Consider the following 14,960-nt stretch of genomic DNA (forward strand, 5'->3'; position numbering starts at 1 on the left):
ATTTATCAGAATATCTTGACTTAGGAGTGTAACTTCTGCATAACTGTAATATTTGTAGTATGTGGGTCATGACTTTGCTAGTATGTAGCCAGCTGTAGTCTATGTAAAGTTACAGTAATGCTTTGTGTAAAGAATTACTTAAAAACAGTACCTGAGTAGTCCCAGTGTGGGAAGATGAGCAGTGGCTTTTTTGAAAGCAGCTGTTTTCTCCTAACATAGTTGTGTAAAGTAATCAAGAAGTGGGTAATAGTTTATTGTTAGTATACTTTACCAAAGAAGCCAGCAGTGCTTGTCTCTTCCTGTTAATCTAGAACTTAATTCATTCTACAGCCCCACAGGCTCTCCTTCAGGGTGAGACTTACAAAATACAATGTGTGAATGAGTGAATAACTATGTAACATGCCTTTCAATAAATGTTTCGGTGACATCATTACAAGGATTAGTGTTGAAAATTGTGTTCAGTGATTTTTGCTTAATGGTTCATACATCCATTCATTGTGAGGAACCCTCGATTATCTGTAACAAGTCAAATGTACATTGACAGAAACAAGTAAGTCAGAAACTAGCTATAAAATAAAGAGGATCTGAAATACAGATTTTCAATAGCAAGAAAGGCTGTTTTGAAGAAGAGAAATACTTCAACATCTAATACTAATTTTCCTTGTTTAGAATGTGGCCGTACACAGAAGTGAAACATGGGTACTAAACATTACAGAAATGACATATGCTAGAAATTAATAGCATACAATGTACTGAATAAAGTAAGGGATTAAGTAAGTGGATTAATTTTGTTCCACATATTCTATAAAGACAACTTCTTTTGACAATGTGGAGATATTGACCTAGAGGCAGAAGAGAGCCTGGAAGAGGCTAGCTGATAGTTTGAGATCTTCTAATGAAGGTTCGCCAATTAATTCAGAGAGAGTGAAATCATATCACTAACAATGTTAAAACTGCAATAGTCAAGTGCCGAAGCATTCGTAACAGAGTTCCTGAATGTACTGCCTACCAGGAAAGCTGTTGCACACAAATTATACTGGGAACCAAGACCTGTATGAAGCCCAAAATGGGAAGCTCCGAAATACTTAAGAAGACTTGGAACGTACAGTGAAAAGTCAGGTTAGACACCATAGGAGGGGGAGTGTTCTTTGCAATTGACAAAAGTAGTGTCTGCTGAGGTCGAAGTAATTGTAGGTAGTATGGACAGACAGTCTAGTGAAGTAGTTCTGAATATGTTTTCTGAAAACTGTCTGAGAAGCTAGCTTGACAACCCACACAATATAAGTATTATAGATCTTGTAGTGCGAATAGATGTGACATTATCAACAGTGCCAATATAGATACAGGGATTGGTGATTATGTCATCATAGTAGAAGGGTAGGAGAATTTTTATGTTGGAAACAGGAGACAGCAATTGTTAACATCCTACTTACACAGTGAGTGAATACCATTTAGTTCTAATACGGCGAACATAGCCGAAATAGGGCAAAGTTTAAACTGAATGCACAGAAATGATAATGGGCAAAAGTTAGCAGAAATTTATGTGTCTATAAAAAGATAGATGCGCGAAGTACATAGCTTCCGCCATCATCCGAGAGATCTTGCCAAGAGCCTGAGGAAATTCTGATCCTGCATAAAATCACTATGCAATTTGGAGGCTTCTATACAGTCATTCGTTAACTAGTCTGGTGTGACAGTAGAAGACAGTAAAATGGAAAGATGAAGTTTTAAATTTCGCATTTAAAAAAAAATCATTCATTCAGGAGGACTGTACAGATTTACCATCATTTGATGTCACAAAGCAGGGTGTATACGACCTGGGCCAACCGTGAGATCCGGGAAAAACCCGGGAATTTTTCATTGATTGTGCTTTCAGATAATTTTTTGTAATTTTGACTGGTAATAACCGATTCTCTAACAAAGGATACTGTATACCGCTACTGCAGAATAATACTGCAGCAATAAAACATGAACGAGAGAAAAAACGAAATTAAAACTTAAATTGCTAAGGAAATGCTCCATATACAGCAACAAAACACAGTGCTCATACAAGTGTCTGCCAACAGCAAAATGTGTCAATGGCTTTAGGAAGACTATGCAATGTTCGTAACAACAAATTGCCTCCGATGAGCATGACGTCACAACTATTTACATTAGATTCGTTTTAGCAGTTACGAGCGAGATCATGCGCATGCGCAGTTGAGTAGTACCTTCTCCGGCTTCTGGCTACAGGAATGTGGCTGTTGGTTGTGTAAGCAGTCGCAGCAAGCAGCTAGACGCTGCCGGGAAAAATTTTACTGAAGTGCCCAAGCTGCCAGATTCTTGCAAGCATAGCAGGCCCACTTCTAGGAGGGGGGTGGGGGGTAAATTCATACTCTTGAGAGAAAAAACCTTGCTTCGTAAAGCGACTAGCATCCAGCGCACGTTACTCTAGCGATTATTCATTCATATGACTTTGAAACGCATCCCTGTCGGTTTTTGAACATTTTTGAACACATTCTAAGTTGATTTCTGAATGAATCGTAAGTTGATTTGTGAATGCGTGCACAGTGTACATGATGTCTGTCAAGGGAATCCTCGTCGCATGTAGAAACAAACTTTCCTACAGCCAAAAGGTGCTATAGAAGCTGAGCGGAGTAAGGCCGAATGGATGAATGCCAACCGCTGTCAGATTGTGTGGTTGATTAGGTTTGCAAATGATGAGCGTTGTTATAATTACTAGCTAAATCCATAGATTCAGACTACAGGAGTGGAAATAAATGAATAACAGGTAAGAAAGATTACGTATTACCTTCTGGGTGTATCCAAGAAAATGAAATTTTGACAGAAAATTTTGGCCAGATCGCTATACTAGTAAGGGCCAGTTGTACAGTCCCCGGCTAGCAGCCGCATCAAGTTTTATTCTGGAAGAAGCGCGGAAAACACGTTGTACGAACATGTAGCAAGGCGTAACCGGAGAATAATCGCGAGATAAGTAAACCGGTGATTCTGGCAGAGTTACTGGAGTTAACCTGCGAATAAACTTTGACATTGGCAGGAATAGTTACAGAATTATAAGACTGTTTGTTAGAACGAGGAAGGAGAAGAAACCGGGACATCACATAAATTATGGAACAGTATGACAATTCCAAGTTTGTATAAAAATTTCTTACTACTACTTTTCGATCTCATACTTGAGAAACTGGAACGCATGAATGAAGTGTGAAACTATTTCCTAACGTAAAGCTTTTTGCTTGTAGCAGGCCTAATAGGCATTTGATACTGGTACTTGGTGATTTATATTCTGTCGTTACAAAAAAGACTGTTTGTGCCAAAACAGTCCCGTTTATTTGGTGTGTATTACAATTGTTGCAGTACTAGAAAGGCCTATGTTTTATCTAGCAGACAGTGACAAAATAGACGTAATCAGATCGGGAAACCACACCAGTCTTGGGTCCTATTTGCATTAACAGCTTTTTCAGTATTAGACAACTACATTTCGACTTTTCATGTAGCAAAACGTTTGACGAACTTTGATGAGGTAATAGATTCTTTCGCAGAAAGGAAAGCACGTCATGTAAAGCTGTAGCAGGATTAGAGAGAAAAAAAATTCTATGAGCTAAGGAATGAAGAAATGTGTATTGTCTTGCTTGTCTCATGTCTCTACTGGGTTTATGTATCCTATATTTAATTTAATTTTATGTCACACAAAGCAGCAAGTTGTTAGCTTATAGGGAATTTTCAGAAGAGTTCATAGAAAGAAAGAAAAAAAAGAAAGAAAGATGGACAGGATGTCAAACAAACCGGCCGATTGTAAGCAGGATAGGCACCACATGACATTTTAATTTCCACTGTCCTGAATATGGTTTGATGGCATCCATTACAAAATATACACGTTTCAATTCCATAGAGCGAAGTACAGTGACGTGTGATAGAAGAAATGCTGTGTGAGGAGGCGAGGCATTGCCCTTTGGCACACTTACGAGCAAATGACATGTCTTACATTTCCTCGAACACATATATTTTATGCATCAGACTCTTCAGAAATATGAGCGCTACAAAATGAACATATTTTTGAAAATTCTATTTTTTAAATATTTGGCGTCCTATGTCAAACGCTCGAGGGAGTGGCAGGGTATTGCCCCGGTTCGGGAGTACCGTAGATCTGGGGCTGATGCGCAGAGCAGTCTGAAAGTGGGGAACTGGGTAGTCTCCACGTGACCCATGTTTACATTTAGTGATTGTGCTGTTTCCTCTCCGTTTACTGCTCTCACATCAAATGAAAAGAAAACAGATTTCTGTGGCCTGCAGCTATCAAGTGAATTAAAATACATTCACATAATAACGGAAGGCTAAAATGTGTTATTAGTTGCAGATTTTATTTTATTTCCACCTTTCTGACAGTCAAGCATTAATTGCCTTGCAGAACAATGAAGTTATTTTTGTCGGTTTGGTAAAGAAATTTTATTTTATTAATCTTTTCCGCTGAGGCAGATAATATATTTGAAACGAAGTGTTTAATTCCACACGCTGTTCGCTGCATTTCAAGTGCATGTTTTCAACTTCTAGCACGTATGACATTATGCCATAATAAAGAACCAAACATGAGATAACACAGTACTGGTACTCCAAGAAAATTTACGTCCCGTAAACAACACTGAAAAGCTTAATATCAGGCCATGGCCTTCTTAAATGGGAATCTGGACATACGAATGTGCACTTTAGATGTGCACATTATAGTATAAGATGGGGCTTACAGACTAATTTCCATAACGTCAGTTTGCTTCAGAATTCTTGAGCGTATTCTGTGTCTGAATTGTAATAAATTTCCTTGAGACAGAATAGCTTGTGCCCTTTTCTCACATCATCCTGCGAACCATGGATGAAGGGAACAGGTAGATTCAATATTCTTACATTTCTAGAAAGTGGTCAATACAGTGCCCCAATGCAGACTATTAACGAAGGTTCTGAGATATGTAAGTGGATCAAAGATTTTAGAAATAACAGAACCCAGTATGTTGTCCTGGATGGCAAGTGTTCATCAGAGACGAGGGTGCCACACAGAGTGCCCCAGGGAAGTGTGATAGGACCACCAGTGTTCTCTACATGCATAAATGATCTGCATGAGTAGCAGTTTATGGCTGATTGCTGATGACACTCTGATGTACAGGAGGGTGTTATCATTGATTGACTGTATGAGTATGCAGTATGACCTATAATTCCTTGTTGGTATGATAATTGGCATCTTGCTCTAAATGTACAAAATATAAATTAATGCACATGAGTACAAAAAACAATTCTGAAACATTTCAGTAGAATATTAATAGTGTGCATCTTATTACATTCATGTCAATTAAATATCTAGGTATAATGTTGCAAAGCAATATGAAGTGGAACATTCACATATGGTCGGTCATAGTAAAGGCAAATGGTTGAGTTTGAATTATTTGGAGAATTCTAGGAAGATGTTGCTCATTTATAAAGGACATCGCATACAGAACACTAGTGCCACCCATTTTTGAGTACTGTTTGGGTGTTTAGGATCCTTACCAGGTTGGATTAAAAGGAGACACCAAAGCAACTCAGTGGTGCGCAGCTAGATTTGTTACCAATGAGTGTGAGCAACATGGAAGCATTATGGGCACATAATGCTATTGAGAAAATTTAGAGAACCGCGAGTTGCAGCTTATTGCAGAACTTTTTTTTTTTTTTTTTTTTAATAGAAGGTGGAGAGGGGAAGAATGTAAAGGAAAAGGGAAGGATCACTGCTGTCAGCCGCATTGGGACATTACGTGGAATCAGTGGTGATGAAGGAAAATGTATACCAGACAAGAATTTGAACCAGGGATCTCTAGCTTATTATGCAGGTGCAGTAACCACTGTGCCATCCAGGACACAGTGTTATTGCAACTGCGTGGACTATCTTGGCCTGCTCCACAGCCGATCCACACTCCCATAGAGTGCCACACTTTTCCAAGATTCCCACAGGAGGCCAGACGTGTTTGTGCATACGCACTGAAGAATGTGGATTCATTGCCCAGTTAGGCCTATCAAATTATATGAATGTGTGGTGTCTGTTCTTTTGGACTGTCTGAAAGAACAGACACCGCACATTCATACAATCCTATTGCTTCCAATGTAAATTTCGTGTAAGGTCTGTGAAGAAATTTGGACTTGTACAGAGACATATAAACAGTTGTTTTTGGCTTGAGTGGTGCTGGTGATGGCAGTGGTGATTATTGTAGCACATTGTGAGTGATTCATTAGTTATAATTATGAGATACAGTTTATGATCTAAATTTAATTGATTGCTATTTCATTATTATAATCTGCTGTTGTAGTTAAAATACTTAGTAGATGTTTTACATCTAAACTATTGAATCTCGCAACGCTTTGCCATTGCTAAATATATGTGGGAATTGTATATTTGTCCAAATCTCCTTCCCCCGCCCCCTCTCTCTCTGTCTCTTCTTGGTCTATCTCCTCTTCTTCACCCACTCCCTCTCTTTGTTCACCTCCGGCTCCTCTGCCTTCTTACTGCCCATCTCCCCGCTCCCTTGCAATCTCTCTCCATCATCTCCTCACCCTCACCCCCCCCCCCCCCCTCACCTCTGCCCATCTCCTCTTCCCTCCTCTTCTCTATTTTCTCCTCCTTCCCCTCTCTGTTCATCTCCTCTTCCAGTCTCTCTCTCTCTGTGACCCTATGCATTGTTTATTGTTATTACTATGAAACATTTATTAGGAAATGAAGTCACTTAAAATGAACTGGTAAGTCAGTAGTGATGATTAACATAAGAGTTACAGGAGAGGCTTCTGCAGCTGCTGGGTGTGTGTGTATAGTAGCTTCAGTGAAAGTATTCCTCATAGTTTTAATCTTTGAATGGATAGGATCGCAAAGTTTTGGATGTTCCAGATTGCATAATAGTATTCCTGGTAATAAGTTGGTAACTCACAAGTACAACTTTCCTTTTTCCTTTTAAAACTGGCTGTGAGTAAGCAAAGAATACACACACTGCTGTATATACAGTATCTGTTTAAAATTATATATAAGGAAAAGAAATATATGTAGAAGAAACAATTTCTCTAATGGTTTAAATGCCCTGATATCTAAGTTAAAACTTACCGTAAGAAAGAAAACAAAACCACATATTTTCACAGGAAAGTAATTACTCTCCTGCAGTTGGTTTTAACATAAAACACCATATTTTTCTTAAACTGAGCCTATGTCCGTCCGAATATCAGTACAGTGTTGTCTTAAGGTTTGAAGTAAAATGGCCAATAACTTTTTGAAACCAAAGTTTCCTGTATGAAGTGTTTCCTCTCTCTCTCTCTCTTTCTCTTTCTCATCTCCCTCACCCCTTATTGGCAGGGGTTGGGCTGTCAACAGTATAATTCTCTGCTCTTCAGCCAAGCAAATTAAAAAAAAATGTAATGAGACTATATGAACAAAATTTGAGGCATTTTAGAGCAAAAATAAAAGGACAGCTGGGAGAAAAATATCTGAAAATATATACATTTTAAAAACATAGCACAGACGAGTAAGATTCTTCTGATAAAACACTGAAGCACTGAAATTTTACTTAAAATATGTAGGAAATACACTAGGGTTAGCAGTATTGCTGAAGGTGAGAGTAATTTACATAGGGCTGAAGGAAAGGGGTAGAAAGATAGGGGTCCGTGAAGTAGGGAAAATATGGAAATGAGATGTAGAAGTTGAGGTGGAGAGTGGGTAATACAGTTGGTGGGAAAGAAAGAGGGTGAGAAGTAGTGTGTCATGTGGGTAGGGCAATGATTGCAGTAGGAAAGGAATGGGGATGGATGGAAAAAGAAAGTAGGGATGAACCCTAATGTGCAATGGGATGGGCGGGGAAGAGTTAAAGTTGGTTGGGAGGATAAATATTGGGGTGAGTCTCATTGTCTGGGAGAGGAAGTTGGTTGAAGTTGCATTGGGATAGGATATGGAGTGTGTGTAGGTGTAGGGATGGAGAGATGTGTTTCAAAAGGTGTGGCAACATTCCAGGATTGGTGATCAGAGAGGAGACAATGGGGTGATTGGAATCAAGTTTGTGGATGAAGATGCGAAGGTGTTTGATGTTGATGAAGAGGGCTGGAAACCTGTTGAGATGGTGGAGGATCCAGGTGTGTGTATTTGTGTGTGTGTGTGTGTGTGTGTGTGTGTGTGTGTGTGTGTGTGTGTGTGTGTGTGTGTGTGTACCATACATATTTTAAAAAAATTGTAGCCTATGTCTGTATGGATGTTTATTAGAGTATTGTAAAAAAATTTGAAGTAAATCAGTCAACAACTTTCAGAGGTTTTCGCTGTTAATCTTTCCCCGTTACAGAATATATAAATAAAGTGGTGGAAATTAGTATAAAGGCATGTGGTTATTTGTGGGAAGAAATATGTTTATTTATGTATTTGTTACTGCACACATTTTTCCTATGGTTTATAACAAAGCAAAACAAAATACATTCTCATTTCACAATTAGAATTAGGCCAAGTACTTAAAAACTGAAAAAAAGGGCGGTCTTTCAAGCAGGGAGAGGAGGAAGTTCTTATGTAGGCATGTCTGCTAGATGATGAACACAAGGGTTAATGTCAACAGTTTGCTGCAGTTTCAGTTTGGAGATGTGTTTGCTAACATCGTACGACAGTTATTGTTATAATGCCGTATGGAAATCCTCTATCAGGTGATGAGCAAGTAAGTATTAAGGTGTACAAAGTCGATCTAATCACCATATTGCTAAGAAATTAGGGTGTTCCAGTGGAGTTGTTGACAATTTTGCCAGACTGTGTGGACTTTATGGCAAAAATGGCTGAACACGAAAACTGTTGACATATCAGGTATGTGTTTGATTCAGCATAAACCAAAAGTCAGTGGCTAGGGTTCAAATCATGGCTGATTTGCAGCCATCAGTCACTTTCAGATGTGTTCAACAAATCCTGGCTCAAGATTTGAATATGGCATTCAAGAAATGGTTCCATAAGCTAGCTTTAAACAATGCATGTAAGGATGTTTGACTGAAGTTTGCAGAACAACATAATGTAGAATGGAAGAAAGTAATTTTTATTGGGATGGAACAGATGGTTTTCAATGTTACTGGCATGATCTTTGCCAGCGGGACACGTTTTGATGAGTAGGAACTTCGGCGGTGGCAGCATTGTGATCTGGGCAGCATTTTGTGTTAAAGGCACATCCAACATAGCATGGCTGCACCCCAAAATGAAGTCCAGTGACTGTATAAGAATGCAGGAAATCGAATTGGTTCATATGTATGAGAAATTTGATGATGATAATGTAGTATTCCAACACGATAACACTGTGATGCACAGGTCTGCCAAGACAAAGTCATGTTTCAAGATTAAGGAATTCCAATTCTGTGGTGGCCTGTGAGAAGTCCAGATTTATGTCTCATGGTAAATCTGTGAGGGATCTTAGCATGTTGCATTTATTGCAGTGGATGACAGTTTGAGACTGTGGCTGAGCAGAAAATTTGCAATTCAAATGGAGTGAACCTCAATCTTGAAAGAAGAGATCATTGCCGGTATACAATCAATGCCTAAGAGGATTTTTGCAATTATTATGAACAATATAGGTTCAACTAAATACTAGGTCATAGTTGTGATATAATAGATAATTACTTTATTCTGATACCAATTCTGAAGTGACTTTATATTAATTTCCATTCCTTAAGGTTGTCTTGTGCCTTTAAATTTCTGAAGTACCAATGCTAATGGTAAAATGAGAATGTATTTTGATTTGTTTTGTTGTAAACTGTATGGGGAAAATACATACAATACCAAAAAGATAAATAAACATATTTTTTCCACAAATAACTGTGTGACTTTATACTAATTTCCACCACCGTATTTATTCATGTACCACGTACGTAAAAAAAAAAAAAAAAAAAAAAAAAAAAAAAAATATTGGTACAGAAGTTTTTGAGACTACAACTTGTCTTTATATAGCAGTGTAGATTACTGAAAAAGTTAGTTTGGTGTAGTAACAAGTTGTCATCAGTAAATGTTGCACCATGATGTGAAGAATTATACCATGGGAAACAAATATTAACACTTACCTCTCAATTCATATTTTCTGTGATGATTTTTGTTTCTAACAACCTATCTCTTTTTAAAACTAATAGTGAATGTCATGATCATAATACTAGGTCTAAAAATGATCTACACAGGGATCTGAAACATTTAAGTCTTGTTCAGAAAGGTGTTCATTATTCAGCCACAAAAATTTTCAACTCCCTTCCATCAGGTATTAAAGATCACATTAATGTCTTACCTACTTTTAAATGTAAATTGAGAGAATACCTAATGGTAAATTCCTTCTATTCTCTTGATGAGTATCTACAGATAAAGCAATGATTTTTTATACTGATAAAAATTTGTTTGCTATAGATCACATTAACTGTTTAATTTGGAAAATGTACTATATTTCCTTTTTAGGTATTGTTTTATATTACTTGAGCTATACCTTTGATTTGATTTTAACCTACAAACTTATTCATAATCTTATGGTACATTTTTGTCATTTTATATATGTGTATTATTTGTTTAATTTGGAAAATGTACTATATTTCCTTTTTAGGTATTGTTTTATATTACTTGAGCTACACCTTTGATTTGATTTTAACCTACAAACTTATTCATAATCTTATGGCACATTTTTGTCATTTTATATATGTGTATTATATCTGTTGTATGTAATCATGACTCATTCCACATCCTTGTGATTTATCACAATACGGATTAATGGAATACGAAATAAATAAAAATAAAAAAATAAAATAAATAAAAAATAAAACAATCCAAAGTACTTTGTGACAATAAATTAACGTTAAATTCTTTACAAAAAAAATTAGTCTGTGTAGCTCCTTGCACCAGTTGGGTGAAACAGAGGCTATTTCCTGCAGATTATCTATATGGTGTTAGTTTTACTGCTGTGTGCTTTGCTAGATCCACTGTTATGGTACAGCAGTCAAATAGCTATTCAGCACAATATTCACTAATGTTTAGAGTCATGAACTTAAAATGTTTGTTTATACAGCAGTCCCCTTTTCATTTACTGGTTGCTTGCTTGTATGATATTATCTTGTATCCTTTTCCATTATTTTCAAATAGTGTTTGAATACATATAGTACATCTGCTGACATTGTAATTCATTGTTCATTTTCCTATATTGATGTTACTAGTTTATAAGTTTTGTTTATCCTTTTTAATGTTTTTTAATTCATAAATTACTATTACTTTTGTGACAGGGATTTGCTGGCCCACATGTGAGGTGAAATTTTTACGATATGATATTGAAATGACTATGTTTTTCAGAAATATGACATGCCTGTCAAGGAACATTTCATTGTATTTGTGAATAACACAGACATTGCAATATCGTATTTATCCACTGACACCAGACATGCGACTTTCAGTAAAAATGTCTGACTTTTATAAAAGTGTACAGATGCAGGTTGTAGACACATGGTTGATGACATCTGGAAAGTTTGGGTCTGGCCATGATCCATGCTCAGGTAGCCTAATGGTAAGATGATCACTCATTATAAGCGAGAAATCCAACTTTGGGTCCAAGTCCAGCACAAATTTTCATTGTCGTCATTCCATTATACAGCTGGTGGTTGTCCATATTTGCAACTGTGAATACATTTAATGTGAAACATTTAGTACCGCCAATAGGCACCCATAAAAGTACATGACACTATTCCAACTTTTAAAACTGTTATTTCCTGTTTTGGAGAGGAGGGGCTGAGGGATAAGTTGGGAAGGTAAATGAGAGGGACCTTCCAGTTGTAAGGGAAGACAAAGATGACCAAATGAGTCAGTTATATCCACATGTGACTCTCTCTCACACTTGAGTCTTCTCTCCCCTCATCCTCACAACAATTGGACCCCTCTCAGTTTTGTGTTTGAGTGATTGATTGACCTGTCCTTCCTTTTTTTCCTTCCTCAACCTATCTCCCTCTGCTCCCAAAGGAGACTAATAGTCCCAAAACATAGGATAGTGTCAGATATCTTTACGTGTCTATCATTAGTACTAAAACAATGGAAAATCCAGGTTGGAATGAAGCAATATTACAAAAGGGATAGTGCTACTCACCATATAGCCAACAGGGCCTTTGTCAAAAATAGACAACATACTTGTTGAAACCAAGTTATTAAACCTCACTCCATTTCATCATAGGGCAAAGGTCTTATCTACATATGCTTCAAATTTCCGCACTTCTCAGCAGCTTTCATTGTGGATGTTTGGTTTTTCAGTATAGTGTTGAGAGTTGAGGGTACCAGTTCCAGTTGCTTAGCTAGTTCCACCCAACTCATACGAATATTAGCCTGTACTTGTCTAATAATTGAAACTTTTTCTTCTATAGAAATCTTCTTCCACTTGTCTGCCAAGTCCATTGTTCAGTGAAAACACTTCCAAAAATGTTACATTGCCATCCTACACTTTCCTCCAATACAATACACTACACTGCACTACATCTATTGTTTCCACTACAGATGTTCAGCATTTTCTCATGTTAAAAACAATAAAATGGCACCAATGATACAGATGGCATGCTTGATGTGTGCCATGTCTTACGCGACTGTAGCTGATGCTGATGTGTGTCTCATGCTGAACACGCCTTTTGGAGGCTGTGCATATCCACAGAATGGAAAATGAAGCATCTACACCCAGTGGCTTAAATGTTATAAAAAGGGGAATAATTGAGTAGGGTTCCAAAAAATATGGGCTTTACATGGAGGAAATCATTGTATGAAGGCAACATAGTACAGAGGAAAATTTAGCATTGTGAGTATGGGCTTTTGGTTAGGATGGGGAAAAATGGACTACCATAGAGGAAAGTATTGTATGGAGGAATGTTATAAAGATGTTTCACGATATATTGCAGACTGGTGCTCAGGGCTTGAACCCAAGACCCCTTGGAGACACCCAGTGACCAGATGAAGTCACTCTGGAGGTGGTCACTCTTGATGGGTACAGCTCAAAATCATCAGGTCTAACAGTGGTTCATAGACTATCCATTAGTGGATGAAGTGGATGGACGTAAATGAAGATGATTGACTCACTTGGCACCATCAGCTGGTATGGAGTGAGTCTCAGCATTAGTAGTACTTAACGACAAGATATTGCTAGGGTCTGAGCAGTGAATTTTTATATTGGTTCTGTTTGTTGCGACAGGGTCTCACTTTTTGTGACATCAAGGACAATGGCAGCACAGCAAGAGGAAATATAGCATGCCAGTGCGGTGGAGTGAGGTGGTGCACTATGCTGTTCAGCAGTATTCCATTGCCAGCACCGAGCGAGGTGGTGCAGTGGTTAGCACACTGGATTCGCATTCGGGAGGATGACGGTTCAATCCCGTCTCCAGCCACCCTGATTTAGGTTTTCCGTGATTTCCATAAATCGCTTTAGGCAAATGCTGGGATGGTTCCTTTGAAAGGGCATGGCCGATTTCCTTCTCCATCCTTCCCTCACCTGAGCTTGCACTCCGTCTCTAATGACCTCGTTGTCGACGGGATGTTAAACACTAATCTCCTCCTCCTCCATTGCCAGCAGCAGAATGCCAGAGCTTGGTTGCCTTGCCACAAGTTGTGAATACTGCATAGAGGGGTGTTGCCACAACACTCCTCCCACCTTAAGAAGATCCAGTCCACCAGATCCCAGACTGCTGCTAAATCTATGAATAATCTAAAATAATGTATTACTATTTACGTTGTCTTACACTTTTATGTACAGTTTGCTTTTCTCCCTTGTTCACTCTGCCACATCAAGTACAGAGACTGGGATATTCAAAATTTCTTAAATCTTTTCACTAATTCACTCAGTCAGTATATAATGAATTGGAGATTCAGAGAGGCAGATGGTTCTCTGCCATAGATAGATATAGGCTACGTACAGAGGACTGGGATTAAGACCCTACCCAAAGACGAAATCCCTGTTACCATATCCTGTGCTGGTATCTGCTGCATTGCTATCAAGAAAGAAACATTCCTCTTTTTAAATGTTATAAGCTATCTGCCTGATTAAAGGATCATTCCATGCTCTGACCTGTCGAATGACATTTTTGTTTTTCCTGATGATGACATTTTCCTGAGTAGTCCCCATCTGGACATCTGAATGGGGAAAAGACCTTTTACCAAAAACACACCATTATCTTTAAGCCAAACAGTGGAGGTGTATGCTGTCAAGAAAAAAACATGGCTGTAGAGCTTCTCCTTCCTTTTCAGTCATTTGCATTACCAACACAGCAAGGCCATATTGGCTAAAGTTAAAAGGCCAGATAAGTCAATCATTCAGATTTACACTTTTGAAAAGACCCCACTTCAGGAACCACAGGTTAGTCTGGCCTCACAACAGATATCACTTGATTATAATTGCATATGTGGTACGGTTATCTTATGGTTCATGTTTTCTCCAAAATAATGGGTAGAGTTTTGTACTATGTTTCAAAGCTACATCAAATAAAAAGATAAACATTATTACCACAGGGTCAGCATGGATATAACAAATTTAAGTATATGTCTGCAGAAAAGTAAAAGTATTTAGAAGTGTTCTTTAAAGCATTGGATGATGGAGAACATGTTACTGGTGTTTTTGTAGATCTGTCAAAAGCACTTACATAGTTTAACATGACATTTTAATTCACAAATTATTCCACAAAGGTAAATAAGATATTACATAGAAGACAAGCAGCAAATGTTGATATTAATGTATGATTCAATTTATGGAGGGTTATTAAAACAACAACACATTTATCCAGCAAATCACTGATTAAGTTAGAAGTACCATAGGGCTCTGGAATGTCTTACAGCTTAAAATCTGGTTTTGAAATCATAATGGCTTACCATTATAAAACCAAACTTAAGTCTTCCAGGTCTGTTTCGTGTATAAAGCCTTTTCTCATGATCATTATACCAAACATTTAGTGATGATTAAATAATGCTCTGTGCAAAA

At 37.7% G+C, this 14,960-nt stretch overlaps 1 protein-coding gene across 2 annotated transcripts in view; it reads left to right on the top strand.

Annotated features, from left to right (window-relative positions):
* LOC126270104 (uncharacterized) overlaps positions 1-14,960 on the top strand; it is a 56,682-nt gene that overhangs the window by 6,440 nt on the left and 35,282 nt on the right. The window contains exons 1-2 of one of the 2 annotated variants that reach the window (XM_049974046.1): positions 5,929-6,230; positions 11,251-11,528. The exons of the other annotated variant lie outside the window; for it this stretch is intronic. Of the exons in view, the coding sequence (XP_049830003.1) occupies positions 11,406-11,528 (123 nt within the window). The 5' untranslated portion in view covers positions 5,929-6,230; positions 11,251-11,405. Of the gene's footprint in view, positions 1-5,928; positions 6,231-11,250; positions 11,529-14,960 lie in introns of those variants that run through there. 2 annotated transcript variants of the gene reach the window in all.

This window comes from Schistocerca gregaria, chromosome 1 (genome assembly GCF_023897955.1).
Source record: "Schistocerca gregaria isolate iqSchGreg1 chromosome 1, iqSchGreg1.2, whole genome shotgun sequence".
Lineage (NCBI taxonomy): Eukaryota > Metazoa > Arthropoda > Insecta > Orthoptera > Acrididae > Schistocerca > Schistocerca gregaria.